Source organism: Armigeres subalbatus, chromosome 1 (assembly GCF_024139115.2).
Source record: "Armigeres subalbatus isolate Guangzhou_Male chromosome 1, GZ_Asu_2, whole genome shotgun sequence".
NCBI lineage: Eukaryota > Metazoa > Arthropoda > Insecta > Diptera > Culicidae > Armigeres > Armigeres subalbatus.
This window is the reverse complement of record NC_085139.1, coordinates 145799082-145820807: the sequence shown is the minus strand read 5'-3', so window position 1 is coordinate 145820807 and position 21726 is coordinate 145799082. Positions and strand designations below refer to the sequence as shown.

General features: G+C 41.4%; 1 protein-coding gene across 1 annotated transcript in view; it reads left to right on the top strand.

The window, feature by feature from the left end:
* Nucleotides 1-21726, top strand: part of LOC134206616 (uncharacterized) — a 511727-nt gene that overhangs the window by 97080 nt on the left and 392921 nt on the right. Inside the window, exon 2 of the mRNA XM_062682347.1 lies at nt 8250-8657. Coding sequence (XP_062538331.1) covers nt 8519-8657 — 139 coding nt within the window. The 5' untranslated portion in view covers nt 8250-8518. The remainder of the gene's footprint in view (nt 1-8249; nt 8658-21726) is intronic.

Genomic DNA, 21726 nt, shown 5'->3' with positions numbered 1-21726 from the left:
AGTGATCCATAGTGATAGGCATCCAGGCCATTTAAAGTCTCCTCGTACCGTCCGCACAACCCATCAATTCGTTGCAGACGAATGTTGATTGCACTAACAGTTCAAGTCGGATGGAGGTCCTGCACGAATCTGAAGATGTCGTCCGAAGCTGTCTGGACGTTCTTGAGCTGAACTATAAACAGCTTGAGCGCTGGCGGCTTCTTGTCCTTGGGAGGCATGGTTGGTAGACGTCAATCGATCCGACAAAATAGTAATAGGTTGGTGTAGAGATCTAAAAGTCATAAGCTTCCTTAGACATATACTGTAGAAGTCTACCTGTGCAGAATAATATGGTGCACCACGATCAAATACGCCTCATCCAACAGGATAACGTTTCTCATGTCCATTCTCACGTTATAAGTCAGCTATAAGAGTGTCGCAGTGGTTGGCATCCGCCACCACGAGGCATTGCCGAAGATGACAACTGTATGTGATTGTTCGGAAACTCTTATCATGTTCATGTTTAGCAAAATGGCGCTGACAAATTTTTAAAATAAACGGCCCAATCCAATTAGGAAACATGAACAAAAAAAAATTTTACACTGTCGTTCCGTGAAAATCAAAGTGAGTAAACAGAATAGTAATATTATTTGCTGCCTTTATCCCAAATTTCATATTTCGGCGATATGTAGTTGGCGAGAACCAGCAATTCCTCCATACTATAAAACGATTTTACTTTAAATGTAGTGGCGACATCTTTTAAAAATAGCACTCTTTTTTAGACGTCCTTTTTCTGTGTTAGCTTCCGGTGAAACTCGTGAAGGTACTTCCGGGGAGTTCCTGGAGGATTTTTTGGAAGAGCTTCCGGTAGAACTCCTTTAAGAACTATTGTTTGATATAATCACCGCGGGATTTTATTTAATGTTTCCGCTATATTGGCTTTTCTCGGTGATAATGAACAGAAACAGCATTATTTTCCGTGACGCGTTTCGGCTTACTGACCCTCAGCCATCATCAGACGTATACATATTCAAATTAACAATTTTCACAAACATTTTTTCACAGACATTTTGTTAACAAACATGGATATTACAAACAAACTCACAACGTGCTGGATGTAACCTGTCAGCTTGGCCAGTCAAATTACACTAAATAGAATTTCCCTCCCAAGCTTAACCTACTCTGCATATGGTCAACACCCCATCTCGTTTATCGCGTCATCGTTGTTGTTATTCGTGTTCGATCTCGTCTGCAGTTCGCCACCCAGTCGATACAACAGTCCGTTGTATATGGAGTTAAGATTCCCACATTCTCGCTGCAGGTTCACCGTTCTGCTTTCCCCTTGCTGCTTGATGTGGAAGACCTCCGCTATCGTACTGACCTCCTGGTTTGCGATTCGTTCGAGCACTTTGGTTTTCTCGAAGTTAAACAGATGCCCTTCATTCATCATATGAACTGCTAAGCCTGACTTCGGTTTCCTCTTTTTGCAGTCATTTCTGTGCTCCGCAATGCGTACCTCCAGCATCTGTTTCGTTTGGCCAATATATACTTTACCTGGTGGTATTACATCTTTCATCTTGCTGAAAATCTTGCGCTTGATTTTATTTTGTGGTTTGGAAGCTAATACCACATTATTACGCTGCAAGATTTTCCTCAGTTTCTCGCTCAAGCATGGCACGTATGGGGCCGATACATATTTTTGTTGTTGTTCAGGGTTACTATTTTCTTCCAGGGAGTTATAGTGTTTATGGACCCGTCGTTGCTTTATTCTGCTTATAAACCATTCTGGATAATTGTTTTTAATCAGAATCTGAAGGGCTTTTTTTAAGGATTCCACCTGTTTATCTCCGCATGTCAATTTAATTGCGCGGTCTATAAGTGCAATAGCTGTATTTTGTTTGTGTTGGAATGGGCTTTTAGAAGTGAAATCTAAATACCGTCCAATTGGACTTTTCGGCAAACACGAAGTTGTTATTCCATGGGTTTGCCGTTCCAACATCATGTCCAAAAACTTTATTTTACCTCCCACTTCCTCTTCAACCGTAAACTGCAGCCGATCACGGAAATTGTTGAATGTTTCCACGATCGTTTGTATATGTTCTTTTTTGGCTACACACATGCAATCGTCCACATACCTCTTATACAATCTAACCTGTATTTGTTTGGCCTCCAGTTCTTTCATGCACTCCTGTTCTAGCTTCTCCATAACTACATTGGCTATGACTTTAAGAACTTCCGGAAGAGCTCCTCCACTTCCAGAACAATTTCTCAAGGAACTTCCGGAGGAATTACTCATGGAACTTACTGAGGATTTTCTTAAAGAACTTTCGGAGGAATTCCTCAAGAAACTTCCGGAGGAGTTCCTAAAATAACTTTCTAAAGGAACTTTCGGAAGAATTCTTCATGGAACTTCCGGAGCAATTTCACAAGGAATTTCCGGAGAAATTCCTCAAGGAACTTCCAGAGGAATTCCTCAAGAATCTTCTGGAGGAATTGCTCAAGGTACTCCCGGGGGCATTTACGTACGAAACTTGCGGAGCAATTCCTGAAGTAAACTTCAAGTAAGTTCTTGTATTCCAGAAGCATTTCCGGGAGGAGTTATTGCAGGAATTTCCAAATTAATTCCTGGAGCAACTTCAAGAGAAAATCCTAGAACAGTATTCAAAGATATTCCTAGAAGAATTTCCAGAAAAAATCATTTCCCTTGAGAAAAAAAAGCAATGGGTAATGTTTTTTAACGAAACCGCGAGTAGACGTAGGACTTGTATAAACGAAACGTATTTACATATAACTTTTAACTTTTGGATCTATGGAGTTTGATTATATTTATATGTATACTGTATAAAACTATTAATTTGTTTATTCAAAACTTCTGGAAATAAAACTAATAATTAAATACATAATAAGAATTGCTTTGTTTCTAACTATCAAGCCCCTATTTACTCAAGCAAATGTAAGGCATTTATAGATTTCTTATTGATGATAGTATTTAAAGTTTAAAAATTATATTAATAAAATTTTCAGATTTGGACAAAATGTGCTATTTTAGGGGAAGTGTCCCGTTTTCTAAATAAAGAAATACACCACCAATTTCGTTGCTTCTTCTTGCATGCGTGCTTACTGCTGAAAAAATCACAACAATAAGAAACAAGTCAAGGAGCAGTAACCTTACAAGTAGTACTAGTAGTCGCTTATTACCAATCACAACTTAACATATGGTCAGTCATATGCCATGCCTCGTACTCATCCCGGTATCAAATGGATTATGAAACCAATCACTTTCCGTAGATGAGCAAACCAAATCTCTCTGGGCTTCTTCATCTACCACCGCTGCCATCGCTGCCTCCGTCATCATAGGCCTCTAGCCGTGAACTCCGAGCGATGCGATGGGCGATCGCATATGTCCCAACCGATACCATTGCATCCGACCATCATCAAGCACAGAATGACAAAAAAATTGTGCCCTCTTCTTTCATGCATATTCGCAGACCCACCGACAGCTCTCCCGCATGCTGTGTAGGTACGAACGAAACGAAAAACGCGGGAGCAAAAAGCACGTCAGTACGCGCTGCTGTCACAAATTGTAATGTCTCGCACACGACAGGCACTGCTTCTTTTATACACAAAGAAAATCTTGCGGTGGACCCGAAGCCCGTGACTCACAGAATTCTGATGTCCGTGTTAGGAATGCACGGGATTAATTACATATGAAATTTTTGATGGCTTCGACAAGAATTAAAATTTTCAATAACTTATCGTTAATAATCTTAAGTTTCAATGAAATTGGCAAATTGCTGGAGAGTATCCGAGTCGATTGATATATAAATCTTTAAAATTCATAGAAAGATAAAGGCGCTAGTAACGTTCGAAATCTTCCATTTCAGCGTAACGCTCTCGATTTCCAAAAATCTAAATGACACCCAGTATAGTGAAGAAAGACGTAAGTCCTACGTCAAAAATATGGGGGAATTCCTGAAAGATATCGCTAATGAACGCGTACAAGAACTCAAGAAAGAATTCATGGAAGAACGACTAAAGTAATTTCTGGCAGAAGTCCCGAAGAAAATTCTGAAACGCACGAAGGAGTTTTTGGAAAAATTTCAAAAGAAATTCTGGATATTATTTAAGTAAAAATTATATTGCGTATCCCTGAAATATACTTTTTTTTACAATTCTTAGCGGATTTTGTGAACGCGTTTCAAGGGAAACTCCCAAACTAATTCCATCTACCGACCTAATTTAGGACACAATATATGAGGAAAACCATGTATGAACTTCTAACGACTTCCCCAACAATTATTTTTAAAACTGAATCTAGACAACAGTATCGGATTAGCTTCATTTAAAACTACAATAACAAATTTAGCAAAATTGAGCATGAGCATGAGCATTATGACCGCACAATTCGTAGTTGCTACTCCGTGATTGACTAGAACTTGCGAAATTGTACAGAGAACACAATAAATGGGGCTTGGGACTAGCTACCCATTCTCAATGTATACGTTTCGGGAGCTCAAATATCTTAAGTCAATAACGGCGCCGGCCACGTCCTTGCGGTCATATAGGAAGGGAAGGATTGTTAGTCCGACTCTCGTTGCTACTACAGACCGAGAACACCTCCGCATCTCCACGATTGTCTTGGGATAGGATATCGTTTTAGTTACAAAGGATAATTTATCTGGATTCACTTCGGTAAGTGATGTGATCTATGGGATGGGAAATAACACTCTCGCTGTCTGAAACTTTCACTTTCTGATTTATTCACTCACTCGCGCAAAGCAGAACAAAATTTGCTTGCCTTCCGCACAAAGCAAATCTAAACTTCGACGACCTTACTGGAGAAACACGACTGGATAAGAAACAAACTTTAACTTTCTGATTTATTTACTCACCCGCACAACGCAAAACTAAACTTTGACGACCGGTCGATCCGCTGACTGGAGAAACACGACCGGACAAGAAACAAACTTTCACTTTCTGATTCATTTACTCACCCGCGCAAAACAGAGCAAAATTACGGCGATCGGCCGATCGTTTTGCCTTCCGCACAAAGCAAAACCAAACTTTGACGACCGGTCGATCCGCTTACTGGAGAAACACGACCAGACAAGAAACAAACTTTCACTTTCTCTACAATAACAAATTTAGCAAAATTCCTGAAAAACAGAATTTGAACGCCCATTTTATTTGAAAACGGATAGTTTCGTTTTTAGTGTGAAACTAGGTCCAACCTGAGCGAATAAAAAAACGTTTTGACAGCACTTAGGTTGGAACTGGTTCCAACCTTGGTTGGAACTGTTTAAAAACAAATTCGACACTGGAGAGAGCACTTAAGTAAGCCTCATACGGGATTAATGCCTGTATGAGCGTGAATGAGCGAGTACATTAAGTTCTGTCTATCCCCCAGAAGTAATGCTGGGAGGCAGTTCCTGGGGGAACCATTTTTTGCGTTAAAAAATATAATTTTTGTCACAAAAAGTCAAATATCTCAAAACCCTATCTTCTTACGAACGTGATTTTTTTTAGGGAAAACGGTCCATTATACCATACATTGGCTATGTACCATACAAATTTGGTGATGGCAAGCTAATAAACAAGATTTCAAACATTCTACAATTTTCAAAATTTAGTAAAAAAAAAATTTTTCCGTATAAATTATTTCGAGAATTGCAGTTTGATGCTGATTTTGTTGTTAAGGGCTTTGCGTTATTTAAACAAGTTGTTTTCACGATATTTTGATTTAATTAACGGTTCACTACGAACTAAGACCGCGTCTGCTAATAAAGTATTAAAAAAAACAAAAACCGCGTCTGCTCTAAATCATCATGTTTTTGTACAACTACCGAAGCGACATCTGGTGGCATCTGTGGGTCTCGAACGAGGCTTTTCTCGATCGTTTGCGACGAGTGGTTAAGCTTAAGGACGGAAAAGATGAACTTGACCAGTGAGCTTTTAGAAATTGATATGTTTTCTTGTCTCCAGTAGGCTTGTAAGCAAAGGCGTAAGATTGCCAATCCGGAGATGGCGAGTTCGATTCTTGGTCTAGGGTCTAGGGTGTTTTCGGGTTGGAAACATTCTTGATTCCTTGGGCATAGTGTATCCATTTTACTTGCCACACAAGATACATATACTCATGCAATGGTGGGCATAGAAAAGCTTTCAATCAATAACTGAGGAAATGCTAATAGAATACTAAGTTGAAAAGCTAAGCCAAGTTCCAGTTGGAATGTAGTCATAGAAGAAGAAGAAGTTTTTTTGGGAAATTGCAATGAATTAGTTTTGTGTTTATCAATTTATCTGTTCATTACAATCAAACTTGTGGTCGTGGGGGGTCCCGGTTAGTCAACGACGAACAAGCTGTTCCGGGATGATTTTCATGTTTAAGATACTACATTTTTACAAAAATATGTTTCTGGTTACATATCTCGAATAGAAGAAAAGGAAAAAAAGTTTAGAATATGCTCCATCTGCCCTTATGGCCCCAGACGAGGGCTCAATCTACTATGAACGAACACCTCAGATTAGCCAAATTGTACTCAATTTGATACTGCGTCCGCCCTCATAGACCCGAGCATTCAACTCACTTCACGGCCTTAGATTAACACAGAGATTAAAGCTAGTGTCGAAACTTTTGTTTTTCTAAACCCTTCAAACCCTTAACTATGATTCACTTCGCTTTATTATGACCTTTATTATTGGAGAAAATACCTTTTCTCTTTAATCTGGCTCATTTCAACAATATTAAATAGGAAATCAAAAATGTCATAAAGCGTCGGTTTTCATCGCGGTCTTCAACATTTGAAACGTAAGAGACAAGTGAAAAAACCGAAACCACGCCGAACAAAAAGCCGGGATTTATTTCCAGTCTCCCGATTCTCCAGTGTGCCTAAAGAGTCGGGAGGAATTTATGCCTTTCACTGGAGTTTGGGCTGGGATTGTCGCTAAAACGTATCATCGCTGTCGTCCAATGGTACTCGAAAGGGAAGGATTCAAAGCTCCCAAAAGAGCTACCATAAAAGTGCGGTTCCTGGCGAACCGTTGCGGCTGACCAGCAGATAACAGATCTCGACGAGCTCTTCTCCTCGTTAACACAAAAGGGGTGACATTCGTACGGCAGATGATCTGATGCGATTATGAAATGCTTAATCTGCACTTCCCAGTCATCGGTTCCCACCAGCAAACCACTCGTTGTTGGCCACTGTATTGCTGCTTTTGTCACCGGCAGAATAATTGTCTGTCTGCCAGTGGACTGGGACTTCACCTGCTCCCACAAGTTAGGGCCACCGTCGTTTCGACTGCGAAGAAAGGAGGAAACATAAAAAAGTCGTTCCCGGAGAGAAACTTTTTTGTTCGACGAAACAAACAATTGCATTCGATATGGCACCGCCGACGCTCGAAGGCACCGGAAACTAAATTCGACTGGGAAACGGGGAAATGCATAAAACGAGTAATCGTGGTATAAAACTTACCCAGGAGAAAACAAGGCCATGGAAGGGCTCAACGCGGAGCTTAAATAATGAATGCAAAAGGTGGTGAAATTAAATCATTCTCATTCCGAAAATGGCCACAATTCGCGGAGCATCAATGAGTAGGCTACCAAAGGTTTAGTGAAAATGGTGAAATTCTGGAAAATTTTAAATTATGTAAGTAGGGTTACTGTTTCGGTTCATTATTTCGTTGCTCGTTTTTAATTCTTTTCAAATAAAATATAATGAAAGGCTTTGGCCTGTTTCTCATTTTGCGATTTTTTCAGCAGTTCAGTTAACGAAAAGAGCCGATGAAGCGTGTGCTTTTTCATTCGAGATGAAATGATTTTATGATACCGAATTTTTTGATGTGCCATTTTACAATACATGTTTGTGTAAACCTAAAATTGAAAATGATTTCGCTGCAAGCTCCTATATATACTAGTTCAAATCGGTATTTTATATTCTGTCGAGTGACGCTTATGAAGATGCAAAAGAGTCCTCAACCTCTTGTAGCAATATGTATTGATTACTCATTTTAATTCCTATTAACTGTGAGGTCAAGGTTGGTGTTTTGTTAACTCTTTGACTCCTTGGCTAGTCGCGACAACGATATGTCTGGTTTGGTATATCAAGCTAGAAAAAATTAAATGCACTTCTCTTCGAAAAATCGTCTAGCCATCTATTTTGACTAAAGACCTAGAAAGGCACTTCTAATAACATACAAAAAATTATAAAAGTAAAGATTTTAACTATTTTTGATGCATCATTAAGGTTCCGTTTATCATTTTTTTTTCTCTACAGGAAAACTCCGTTTCGAAGGATCCCACTTGCTGCGGAATGTGATTTGAATGAGCGGTTGACCGTAGTCCCGTAATAGTGGAACCATAAGTGCTAAAAAGGAATAATAACCATTAGCGCGTCTAGTGTAAGTGTGAAAAAAAAGCTAAAAGGGATGCGAAAAAGCGAGAAGAAAGCCAGAAGCGTCGAAAAAAAGTTTAAAAGTAGCTCTTAAAAATTAATTTAGCGCAAGCTGGCTTTAAGTGAAGTGGTGCAATTATTCTGAATAAAATATGTGGAGACGACGGGGCTGCCACGATTCAATGACGCTGAGCTGCGCGACGATGCTGGCGACCGTGATACTGATGCTGCTACATCTGGCCACCGAATCGCGAGCGCAGATAGACTGGGCCGAGGACGATGACGATCCAGGTATGCTCCTGTCTCTCTATAGGTTCTACTTTCGTGAGTGCTTTTAAATTTATTGCATATTTTCATGCGGAGCGGGTAGATCCGCGGCAGTAGTGCAAGGAGGTTTTCCACATATATTAATTGTTGCGCTATTTTATTCCGAGAGAAGTGGAATGATTTACCTAGCGTGTGTTTTTCAGCGAATACATGAAAGCATGACGAATTATGCAAATTTTTGAACAATTTTTGTATTATTTGGGACATGTATGTTCCCTGGTGTATGACATGCGTTACTGTTATTTACAGTTTGCTAAAAGTTGTCGAGAAAAAAATCAGTTTTGCTGAAAATTCGTTGCCTGTGCAGGTGTTTTGTAGCCAAAAAGGTGTCATTGGCAATAGTGATGGACAGGAATACTAATACAATAAGTAATACATGCTCAAACATGCATGGTACTGGACAGCTATACAAACTTTTTAAAAACCAAGGTAAAAGAAAATAAAATAAAAATCTAATTGAAGCTTGCCCGTAGTGGGTCTTTTTATGATGATTAGAGATCAATGCGCTTGAAATATATGATTGCAAGGACCTTTAGTCCCCATTAGGACTTTCGACAGTGTACACTTTCACTGTTTGTACTCTCAGTGCCATTCAAATGTTCCTCGTAGTGCTGCCTTCACCTTTCGATCACCACACGTTCGTCCGTCAAGATGCTCCCATCCTTATCCCGGCACATTTCGTCTCGCGGCACGAAGCCTTTGCGGGATGCGTTGAGCTTCTTGTAGAACTTGCGTGTTTCTTGAGAACGGCACAGCTGTTTCTTATCCTCGCACTCCGCTTCTTCTAGGCGTCGTTTCTTCTCCTGAAAAAGGCGGGTCTGCTGTCTCCGCTTCCGTCTATAACGTTCCACGTTCTGCCGGGTACCTTGCTGTAGCACGACCGCCCGCGCTGCGTCTTTCTCCTCCAGAATCTGTCCGCACTCTTCGTCGAACCAATCGTTCCGTCGACTTCGTCCCATATACCCGACGTTGTTCTCCGCTGCGTCATTAACGGCTGCTTTGACTGTATTCCAGCAGTCCTCAAGAGGGCCTCATCGAGCTCACCCTCTTCCGGCAACGCTGCCTCGAGATGCTGCGTGTATGCAGTAGCGACATCAGATTGCTTCAGTCGCTCTAGGTCGCACCGCGGCGGTCGTCGGTACCGAACATTGTTGATGACGGATAGTTTTGGGCGCGGTTTCACCATCACCAGATAGTGGTCAGAGTTGATGTTAGGGCCACGATATGTCCTGACGTCGATAATGTCGGAGAAGTGCCGTCCATCAATTAGAACGATTGGTCGATTTGTGATTCTGTCTGCAGTGGTGATCTCCAGGTGTACCGATACGGGAGACTGTGTTGGAAGTAGGTGCTGCGAATGGCCATATTCTTGGAGGTGGCGAAATCAATTAGTCGTAGGCCGTTTTCGTTCGTCAGCCAGTGAGCGCTGAACTTCCCAATAGTCGGTCTAAACTCCTCCTCTTGGTCAACATGAGCGTTCAAATCTCCTATGATGATTTTGACGTCGTGGCTTGGGCAGCTGTCGTACTCACGTTCCAGCTGCGCGTAGAATGCGTTCTTATCATCATCAGTGCTTCCGGAGTGTGGGCTATGGACGTTGATTATGCTGAAGTTGAAGAACCGGCCTTTGATCCTCAACCTGCACATTCTTTCATTGACCGGCCACCACCCGATCACGCGCCTTTGCATATGAACTTTGTACTACACTTAAAAATCACTATAATAAAGAATAAAAAAAAAATTGCATATCGCCCATCACTATAAAAGCTGTTCCACGAACCGAGTTTCCAATCGCTAGTCCCTTTTCTTCGCGGTGGTCTTCGCCGATGGTTCAGGTCCGTACTCTCTTGTTGATTGTTCGTTGCTTATGTTTCTTTTTAAAGGCTGGCTTGCAGGGCCTGACACCAAACCCCCTAAATTTCCGGAGGACCATTCCTTCGTATTCCCGGTGGACCATGGTGCACAATTTCACTTAGAGTCCCTCGCTGGCACTCGGACGATGCTTAGCCGCCCCTAACATGGAGAACAGACGCTGTTGTGAGCTGATCCTGACATGGAGAACAGACGCTCAGTAAGATTTGCACCTCCGGAGAGGAGCAAACCCCCCCTTCCCTGTCAGCATACGACCAGCATACAACCCCACCGGGGTTGGTTACCCGATCTTCCCTAAGGTTGCTCGTATCCCGGCCAGCACCACAGGGAGGTAGGGATAGGAGTAGCTGGGTAAGAGGCTAAGGACCGCGAGATGGGGTCTATTTTATTCCTTCAGGTACGCGAAGTACCAATGGTACGCTTTACCCAGCATTTGTCATTGTCACCTTTTATAAGATATAAATAAACTTTGAGTAACAAAAAAAAACTATTTGCAGTTGAAGATTTTAAGTCCTGAACTCAAGAATAGTTGCCTGTTCGAAACAGGCAAGTTGTGCCCAGTGACACCGACCCTCATTCAACGGCCAGAAACTTTGAGAGACGTAGAGAGATGAAGCAGGAATCCACATGATGGTGGAATGGCTATATGCTGGCTTAGATAGGAGAAATCCGGAAGAAACTCTAACGTATTCGTTGAAGGTCGGTGATAGTATATCGGTCTGGTTTTGGTTTTGGTGGTTTTCAACCACCTCCCCCTTCTTCGTCTAGCTTTTTGTATTAATTCTCTTAAAAAATGTAAGGATCATCACGCTTCTCGAAACACCCCTCCCCCTAAACGCGTGACGTACTTTGTGAATGGCGTTTAATGGACTACCCGATCCGAAGATGGAGCGCTCGGCTGATGGCTCTGTAGCGCTCGGAGAGGATCTTGATCTAGTTAACTATCGTCTTACAGTTCATTTTAACTGGTCGAAGGTGTATCCGTAAGGTTAGACCCGCGTCGATCAATCTACTTAGAACCTTTACTATTTTCCAGTTTGGAATGGGAAGGTCGTTTAGCCTAATTTCTGACTCGGACAGCTGCAGACGTGATCACGAACACATTTGCTAGCTATGATTGTGAATTCTACCGAGATGTGCCAATGGAGAACGAAAAAAATGGCGAAAACCCTATCAATTGCGACAAGAACCGACCTGTGGAGTGCACTCGTTTCTTCCTGGCAGGACTTCGAAACTCCTTTTCCGGTAAGGACTCGGAATGAGCGCCTCAAATGTAAGTTTCGGATAAAAATAAGGATTTTACTCAAAAATCCCCACTTACTGAGCCGCTGGAGTACTAGAGACTTCCAGGTGCGGTTGATCGACTTCGCAATGCCGAAGGATACCAGGTCCGCGTGCTTGCCCTGATCGGAAGCGCCCTGAAGGGCGTCATCTAGGCCAGAGGAATAAGACCCTATCCCGCACCTTAGGCAAAACACGTGCTGTCAAACGCTGTCTGCCATCTGCACTGCACCCAGCTTTTTGCGAAATCGGTGGTTGGCCAACCTCTACATGACCTACGAGTTGCAGGTGGTTAGCGAGATTGGTCTGTACTTGGAAGCGTCTATGTTTGTTACGTTGTTCTTCGGGATCGAGATCCCAAAAGTTTGCCACCATCCGTTCGAAAAATCCGGTTCACCCGTTTTCATTTTACCAGGTTCAGAATGAGCAGCATGGTAAAAGAAGGAGATTTTCCATCATAGGGTTCCCTATTCCGTCTGTACCGGAAGACGTCCTTCTGCCTCTAGCAGCACAGTGGTTTGAAGGGTTCTGTTAACTGTTTGCACCTGCATTAGGGGCCATTTGAGTTGCAGCAACCAAATCGGTCCGAATTGTGCTACTAATGGCTTCTGAATAAAGCAAAAGTCAACCCAGCTTCTGAAAAAAGCTGATTGATCTTGGACATCGGTAAGTCCGGTGAAACTCGGAAAGTCAAGTGATACTGATCTGTCGACGATGGATTTCTGGAATTCTGCTGGATATACCAGAACCAAGAATGTGAAATATTAGCCCCGTGCATTGGCAACTTCCAGATTGAAACAATCGGAGATTGTTTGATCTTGAGCATCGAGGTGAACAGGGTCTGATATTCGCTTGCCATCGAAAGCGTCGATCTTACCTCAGAGTTTGGCGGTGGATTGGATTGGCTTCACCGAGTAGAGCAAATCCACCCTCTTCGTTTTTTTTGGGAGATTGATCGACACTCGTAATGTTTTGCAATGTAGGTTTCTATCTCACACCCAGAGTGACCATAGAGCGCCTCCTGACCAGGGACCATTCATTCTTCCATGCAATAACAGAAAAACAAAACCACGGCAGCCACAGCAGCCACGCCAAGCAGACGACAGTCAGCTTATGTTTTTTCCTATTTTCTCTCCCCACAATTAATATTTTCTTACAATAATTTCACAACGTATAACCGTTTTTGGTGGGGAATATTCATTTCATTACTCCTTGCTAATTTTAGAGGTAAGAACGAATAAATAAATACCTACGGATAGCACACCTTTTAGGCTTTGCGCCACATGTAATTAAACTCGATTCTGTGCTGTTTGCGCTGCGCACAAGCCAAAACAAAAAAAAATCATGCAAATGCTGACCGTACGCCGGCACGACTTTCGTAGCAGCAAACAAACAGTTTGCCTCATCGGCAAAAAAAATGTCACCATGTCGCGTACATTTTTTTGGAAAACTGTTTCGGTTTGTTTGGTACATGAAATTTGACTGGATAAAATGTAAATATTCGCATAATCAGATTGTTTTAATGTACATTTCCCAACACTGCTCCTAAGCGCTCGAACGACCCTTCTTGTAGCTTTGACAGCCTGATGCTTTTTATCCGGCTACCAATGAAGTGCCTTTCGTCCCGAACTATTGGTTTGCTGATTAGCCATCCCAGCAGCATCACAGGTGATTTGCAGCTGTCAGGCCATTTGGCCGAATGCCGTTTGGCCGAACGCCATCTGACTGAATGCCGTTTGGCCGAACTGGTCGTTTGGCCGAATAGTTGAAAAAATTGACCTCAAATTACTAGTAGCGAAGAGTGAAAAATGAAACGTGAGTAATGAGAAGCAAGAAGTGCGATGTGAAAAGTGTGAAGAAAAAAGTGAACAGAGAACTTTTTCCTTCTTCTTCCTTCTTCCTTCTTCTTTCTTCCTTGTTCCTTTTTACTTTTTTCTTTTTCCTTCTTCCTACTTCCTTCTTCCTTCTTCCTTTTTCCTTCTTCTTTCTTCCATCTTCCTTCTTCCATCTTCCTTCTTCCTTCTTCCTTCTTCCTTCTTCATTCTTCCTAATTCCTTCTTCCTTCTTCCTTCTTCCTTCGTGCTTCTTCCTTCTTCCATCTTCCATCTTCCATCTTCCTTCTTCCTTCTTCCTTCTTCCTTCTTCCTTCTTCCTTCTTCCTTCTTCCTTCTTCCTTCTTCCTTCTTCCTTCTTCCTTCTTCCTTCTTCCTTCTTCCTTCTTCCTTCTTCCTTCTTCCTTCTTCCTTCTTCCTTCTTCCTTCTTCTTTCTTTCTTCTTTCTTTTTTCTACTTCCTTCTTCTTCCTTCTTTCTACTTCCTTTTTTATACTTCCTCTTTCCTTCTTCCTTCTTATTTCATCCTTCTTTCTTTTTTTATACTTTCTTCTTCTTTCTTCCTTCTTTATACTTCCTTCTTCCTTCTTCTTTCTTCTTTCTTTCTACTTCCTTTTTCTTTCTTCCTTCTTCCTCCTTCCTTCTTCCTGCTTCCTTCTTCCTTATTTCTTCTTTCTTCTTCCTTCTTATTTTTTCTGCTTCCTTCAGCATTATTTCTTGTTTTTCTTTTTATACCTTTATTATTTCTTCTTTCGCTTTCCTTCGCTTTGTTTATTCTTCATTCAGAGAATTGCAATTATTCGGCCAAACGGCTTTCGGCCAGGTGGCGTTCGGCCAAATGACCCTTTCGGACAAATGGCATTCGGCCAAACGACATTCGGCCAAATGACCCTAAACCGATTTGCATGATGTCGAGATCACGTCGAATTGGATCTTCAGAATAACATCTATCGTCACAGAATGCTGGATGACCTAATTATATTTCCCTCCGAGGGAACGGTTTATAGAGTCGGTGGAGATACGGTTCATCTTTCGGAGCTGACAACCTCCGAAACCCAGCCAACACAAAGTCGCATATGCTAGCAAATAAGTGTACAAGATGGAGGCAATATAGGCGCATTCCTCCATTTGACTGCATGCAAAATGCACGTATATGGCCTCAACTTTGTACACTTATTCGTCATTCGCCAACAGTTCTAGGATCTGGAAGTCATTACAATAACCATTGACATTCCACTGGAGGTAAAGTGTAACCTCCAGGAAAAATGTGCTAGGGTTAATAGGTAGAGCAAAACTGTAAGAACATCAGAAATAGATTTCTGGAAATGTCGGCATTGGTAGAAGAGGTGGGCCTCAATACTCGTTTGATGTACCCGCTTGGGACGCTTGGGTACCCGGAAAGCGGCCTGAATGAGTGGGACTTAGCACCCGGACAGCCTTGTCCGGGAAACCCTTTAGGGCTTGTAATACTCACAGCGTTTGTTATCCTGATAGTTGCTTGATGCAGGTTGATCTTAGTTGTTGCTGCTTAATGACTGAAGATCCACATTGTCCGTAAGGGAGAACAAATCGTTCCGATATCGCCGAACAGTTTTCTTGGGTGAATGTGACATTCGCCGTATGCCAGATACTGCAAAAATACCTTATGCAATGTATCATTCACGTTATCAAAGCCGCATGTGACATGATCGATTAAGACCAGCAATAGTTGATGATGTGCGTGACTGAAAGCCAATCCGAAAATTAAGTTGATGATGTGTGTGGTTCAAAGCTCGGGGACATTTTCCTGTCCCATTAAGGGCTACGGCTCGATTGAAATTTAAGAAGTTCTGGATGAAAGGTATTTCGCCATACTGAGCCCCGATTTTCCCTTTCCATTATCGGCAACCTGGCGTAACAACATAACCCAGTCGTTCTGGAGATCAACAAAAAATCAACTCTGATAACTCTCCGGTGGGTGGCAAAGAAGGTCCATTGGTCAAATCCAGCAACTACGAAACTAGCACGAAGCCAACTGGAACTAGTACCAGTACTAGTACAGTGCGCGTATTCGAAGACGGTTTTCATCCCATTACCAGCCCATTCTGTTTGCTCCCTCCAGACTTCACTGGCTTTACAAATCATTGGTAGCCCCAGGTCAATAAGATGCCGAGATTCGATGACACTTTATCAGCTCACATAGTCTTCCGATGCCTATCCGAACGAAGTTGTTATTAATGAGCATTCAGTCAATTTCCATCAGACACTCCACGACCTCTCTAATTCAAACTATCGCCCACCGAATCAATGAAGGACCCAGATTTCTATTACATCTTGAACTTTGAACTCAAGCGCTTGTGCGTCCCGGTGTTCAATAATCTTGCACTGACCTTCAATCAGTGTCTCCGACATATGTAGCTTCTCCGCTTATCCTGGAAGGGAGTGAAACATATGATTTTCCAGATGCCTCAAAAAGATCCTTCTCTTTAAGGCTACTTAAGGTTTCTCCATGCTGAATCGCTCAGATTTGTTCCGGCTGCGGAAGTTAAATTACCTCCACTCGAACGGAATGGGTCATAATGGCTGATAATTTCGAATTGATGCTAGAGAACGAGTTTTCATTCAAACAGTAGGTTGACAAGCCACTCACCAAATGTAACACGCGGTTGTAGTTGTCGAACCCATTAAATTCATAAATTGAAGTTGTTCAAAAATGACTTACTGCAAAAATGACTGTCTACAAGCAATCAGTTTGAACATGGAATTAGCACTTCCAAACAAGTGTAGAGGACGTCAATTTGAATTGAAAGGATTCTCTCTCGTCTATGGCGTCCTCACAAGCAGCAAGTCATCAAGCAATGTGCTGAATTTTCATTCCGCTATTGATCGCATCGGCCAGTCGTACCCTCGAAATCGCACGGCAGAGGGAATCTATGGTACTCAACTTTGCCCTTAGGCGCGATAAGTTCTTCCATTTCTTCAATTTCTTAGGAAAAATGTTACATCGCTAGCTTTTGATTTTAGCTTGGATCGATTGCAACGCTAATGAGTATGAGGGATACAATTCGTAGAACTACATACAAAGGTTATTATCTGGTCCTACTCAATACGAATAATGATGAGATTTTTCATATTTAAATTCGATCTGTCTTGTATGAAAGAAAGTCGACAACCCTATGTTTACCTTTTTATTATTCTCCCATAAAAGCCTACCCTCAACTGAACAGATTTCAGACTGATTGTTTATTCAAGGAAACCCACAAGAGCACGTTTGCCTTATTGTACCCCAATTTAGGGTGAGAATCTGCTCACTCGAGTGCATACACAAGGGGCAAGCACTTGACTGGACAGTTTTCCGTTCCACACTTTTCAAGGCGATTTTCTGCTGTAGGTATTCCAGGAATGAGTGCTTGTTTTCTTAGCCGGTCCCACCGCTGTCGTGCCCCACCTCGGTACGGTTGTGCTTTTTATTGCACTGTTGCCCGGGAGCAATTAAAATGTCGCACTGCCGTGAAAACAGAGGAGAACACGAATGATGTGCGGAAAGTCACGCTTTGTTTTCAACTGTTACTGGCAGTCATGAACATTTGGGGAAAATCAACAGATGATTAAAGAATAGGTCGGCCCTTGTTATTTTGTTTAGACGGCGAATTTAATTGAGCTAGTACATTGTTTTTGTCACACGAGTCAAAGCATTAACAATAACCAGGCTTGTAAGCCTTTCTTCAAAGTATTATTTTGAAACAATTTTTGTCAGGCGTAGTTTACTAACGCTGTGGCAATGAAAGAAGAAGGCCTTGTTGTTTTTTTGCCTGAGATAAAATTTTAAGACACAAGACCGCTTTATAAGCAGGTGGCCATGAGTTTAATTCAAGGCTCGTCCCTTTACTATTATACATTCTTAGTTATATTTTATAATAGTACTGTGAATATACCAGTGAAAAATTTGCCATTTCCATCCAAAAGTTTGGACATGCCGAACACAATTATACCAAACAACTTCTTAGCTCAACGTCGATATACCAAGAGACATTATGTTCAATTACTTCTCACCCTTTCTCTACAGCAAATACAGCGAAGAACTTTTTCGTGTTAGACAATAAACAACTTGTTTCATAACGTCGGAAGGCAAAAAAAACTCTATATCGCTCCACAAACTGGAGAGCGCTCACACTACATATTACCATCCTTACCAGTAGAAGAATCTGTGAACATGTGATACGCACTTCAAAGAAGCTTTGTCTCGAGTGTACTACCTTGCTGCTACCAGAGAGAAAAAAATCAGTACGTTTCATGTTATTTTCGTGGATGCCTAATACTTGGCCACCTACTTGTTGTACGATTCAGCATTTTTGGGCGGAGGCATCCCAAGCAGACACTCGACATGGTTGCAGCGAAATTTATGGGATCGATAAGAAGCCACGTTTCTGGCGTCGTCTTTGGTGTCTGCCCTCCGGCTTCTGGTGGAAAAGTTCATCGATTTGCGTTTCCCACAGTGCACCGTGACGATCAACACAGTCAAAGTTTGGCTCTGATTCGTGTTCTTTTACGCCAGTCGCTACTCGTTTGCACCATGTAGAGCAGAGATTCCCAAACTTTGTAATACCGACGCCTTCTTGAAGCGAGAACAGTTTGATATCTCCTCCCGCATTGGCACTGATTGGGATCTATAATTAGGTTCGTTAGAATTAAGCTCTATGCTTATAGAAGCATAAAACGATTTTTGTTTTCATGTTAAGCCATGCTTGCTTCCCGAGTAGGAAAATCATGTAAGATCTTTTATACAAGCTGTATATAGGAGAAAGTCATTCTGTTCAAATTGAACCGCAAACAATGGTGGAAAAATTGAACGGGTACTGAAATGAATTCCCTTAAACAAGTGCAATTTACGATCCAATCATATTCAGAAATAGGTGATTTAAATTCAAAAGATTCCCAAAACCTTATAAGGGTATCCAGGATGTATAATATATGAAAGTTCAAAATAACTCGAAACTTTTCGGGCTCAAGAATTCTCCTTGAAATCCTTCCAGAAGCTCTCCTAGGAACTTCCAAATTCCTTAGGAAAGTGATCCACAAATCCCTCTGAAAATCGTTCGAAAATCCTTCTCTCCTTATCTAGAAACCCCTCACTATTTTTTTAAATGAAATTCATGAGGAGTTTCCTTGAAGATTTTTTGTCTTCGCTTCAAGTTTCACTTCTGGACTTTTCTATGGCTGTTCTTTCACAAAAACCGCCGGCATCGCCGAGTTCCTTCAAGAATACATATGAAATCTCTTTATGACGAAAATCCTCAAATTTCGCTCAATAATTTCACTTGTAAATCTATAAAAAAAACCTTCGGAAATTCTTCAAGGAACCTCTCCGGACATTCATCCAGGAACCCTTCCTTTAATTCCTCCGGGATAACTTCCAGAAAATTGTCCGGGAATACTTCCAATAGCGAAATTCAATAGCGAAACCCTCTAGGATTTCATTCTGGAATTCTTTTCGCAATAACTTCAGAATATCCTACAAGAATTCCTCTAGAAATTTCTTTAAGAATTTATCCCGGAATTCGTCCAAGTATTTATCCGGAAATTCTTACAGGTATTTTTCCGGCAATTTCTTCAGGAATTTCTCCGGGAATTTTTAGGCGGAATTGTCCTATAAATCTTTCCGTACTTTACTCGTAAATTACTCGGTTCTTCCAAGAATTTCTTCAGAACGAATTCCCGGGAATTCATCCGGTAGTTTCTTCAGCAATTCATCTGGGAATACTTGCAGGATTTCATCTGGGAATTTCTGCATTAATTCCTCCTGCTATTTTTCCGGGAATTCCTTCAGATATTTCTCCGGAAATTCCTTTAGGAACTTCCCCAAGAATTATTATAGGACTTCCTTGTGAGTATTCCTTCGGAAATGCTTGTGGGAGTTCCTCTAGAAATTTAACTCCGGGTATTCCACCACTAGTTCATCTGGGAATTCATTCAGGCGTTCTTTCAGGAATTCATTTAGGCTTTCTTTAGCAATTTATCTACAAATTCCTCTAGAAGTTCTTCGTAGATTTTTTGGTAGTTCCTCCGGGAGGTCCTTTAGGAATTCTTCCTGGAATTCTTACGGAAGTTCATTTTGGAGAATATCCAGGAGTTCTTATGGAAATTCCTTCTGGAATTATTCCTGTAGCTCTTCAAGAAATTCCTCCAGAAGGTCGCCCGGCAGTTCTTTCCAGAATTCCTCTGATAATTTCTCCGGGAATTCCTCCGGGAGCTCCTCCTCAGAGGAACACCCGGAGGAACTGCTGGTGAATCTCCCGGAGGAATTCTCGTAGAAACTGACGATGGATCTCCAGGAGGATTTCCGGAAGGAACTGTCGAAGGACCGGAAGAATTTCAGGAGGAACTCCTAGAAGAATTCCTCGAGGACCTCCCGGAGGAATTCCCAGAGAAACTATCGGAAGAACTTCGGAAGGAATTTCCAGATAAATTTCTGAAGAAAGCCTAAATGATTTCCTCAAACAAGCCTGAATTATTTCCTGAAAGAGCTACTGGTGGAACTCCTGGAGGAATTCCCGGAGAAACTCCCCGATGAATTGCCAGTGGAATTCCCGGAGAAGCTCTCGGAGGAATCCTCGAAGGATCTTCCGGAGGAATTTCTGAAGAAACTCCCGAGAAAATTTTCAAAGGAACCCCCGGAAGAAATGTCAGTGAAACAATCAGAAGAATTCTCGGAAAAAATCTTGGAGAATGCATCTTATAGACAAATCTCTTCTAGCTGAAACATTTATATGGGCATGTAGCTGGACCATCATCATCATCAGAGGACATCCGGGGAATTCCCTGAGGTTCTCCCGGAGAAATTCTCGAAGTAGCTTCTGGAGGAATTTCTTCATAAATTCCTGATGAAGGCGAAATAATTTCTAGAAATAAAGCCTGACTTAATTTCCGGAGGATAGAACTATAGATACTACCGGATTAATTCTTGGGGGAAAATCCTGGAGAAGTTCTAGGAGGAACTGCCGGTGAAACTCCTGGAAGAATTCCCGGTGAAACTCCCGGGGGAATTTTTGGAGAAACTCCTGGAGGATCTCTCAGTGAAAATCTTGAAGTTTTCATCGGAATTCTTTCACGATTACTTTGGGAATTCCTCCGGAAGTTCCATTGTTGATTTCATTTTCGGTATATAGTCAAACCTCCATGAGTCGACATCGACTCAAGGAAATATCAAGATGAGGAACAGATGTTCCTTGAAAAATTTGAAGAGACCATGACATTAACCAAGAAAATATTTTTTGAAATGCCATCATTTGCTTCCATGAGTCGATATCGAGTTCTAGAACATCGGCTCATGGAGGTTGGACTGTAACTTCTGTTTAAATTTTTGGTGGAATTCCTGGAGAAATTCTTTGAAATTTTCGAATCTTTTAAGGAACATTTTATGGAATTTACACAGAAAATTCGAAGACTTTTCGCGAAATTTTCAGGAATGTTTACTGGCAATTCTGCGGAATTTCCACGGAATATTCTTTGGAATTTCACGGTACAATTTTTCAGAAATGTTTATGAGAAGCAGCACGAAAGGATTTGTGGAGGATTTCTTGAAGTAAATAATGGTAGAATTTTCAGATCTATTTCCGGGGAAATTTACAGCGGAGTTCGTGAAGACATTGCTGAAGAAGTTACTGGAGACATTCCTAAAGAATCCCTTTTAGAATTCCGGATAGATTAACTGGAGCAATTGCCGAAAGAATTCCTGGAGGAAGCTTATATATTGTTTTTTTGTGCCTATTTTATAATAAATATTATTTCAAAGAGGATTTGTTTAGAAATTCAGATGTATGGTTCTGGTTTTCTAAGACTTATGGAAGAATGCAGGAATTTTATAATAATTGTTATAGCCGATTTTAAGCTCGTTAATAATTTTCCCATTTTATTTAAAAATATCTGATGAGCAATAAACCATGCATTTTCAAATCCATTATTGTCTCAATCATTAGGCCGATACAAATATTTAAAAACTATTTTGTCTCCCTCCCTATAAATAATATTTTGAGGGGACAACAACATAAAATTCGGATAATTTTGAGGATT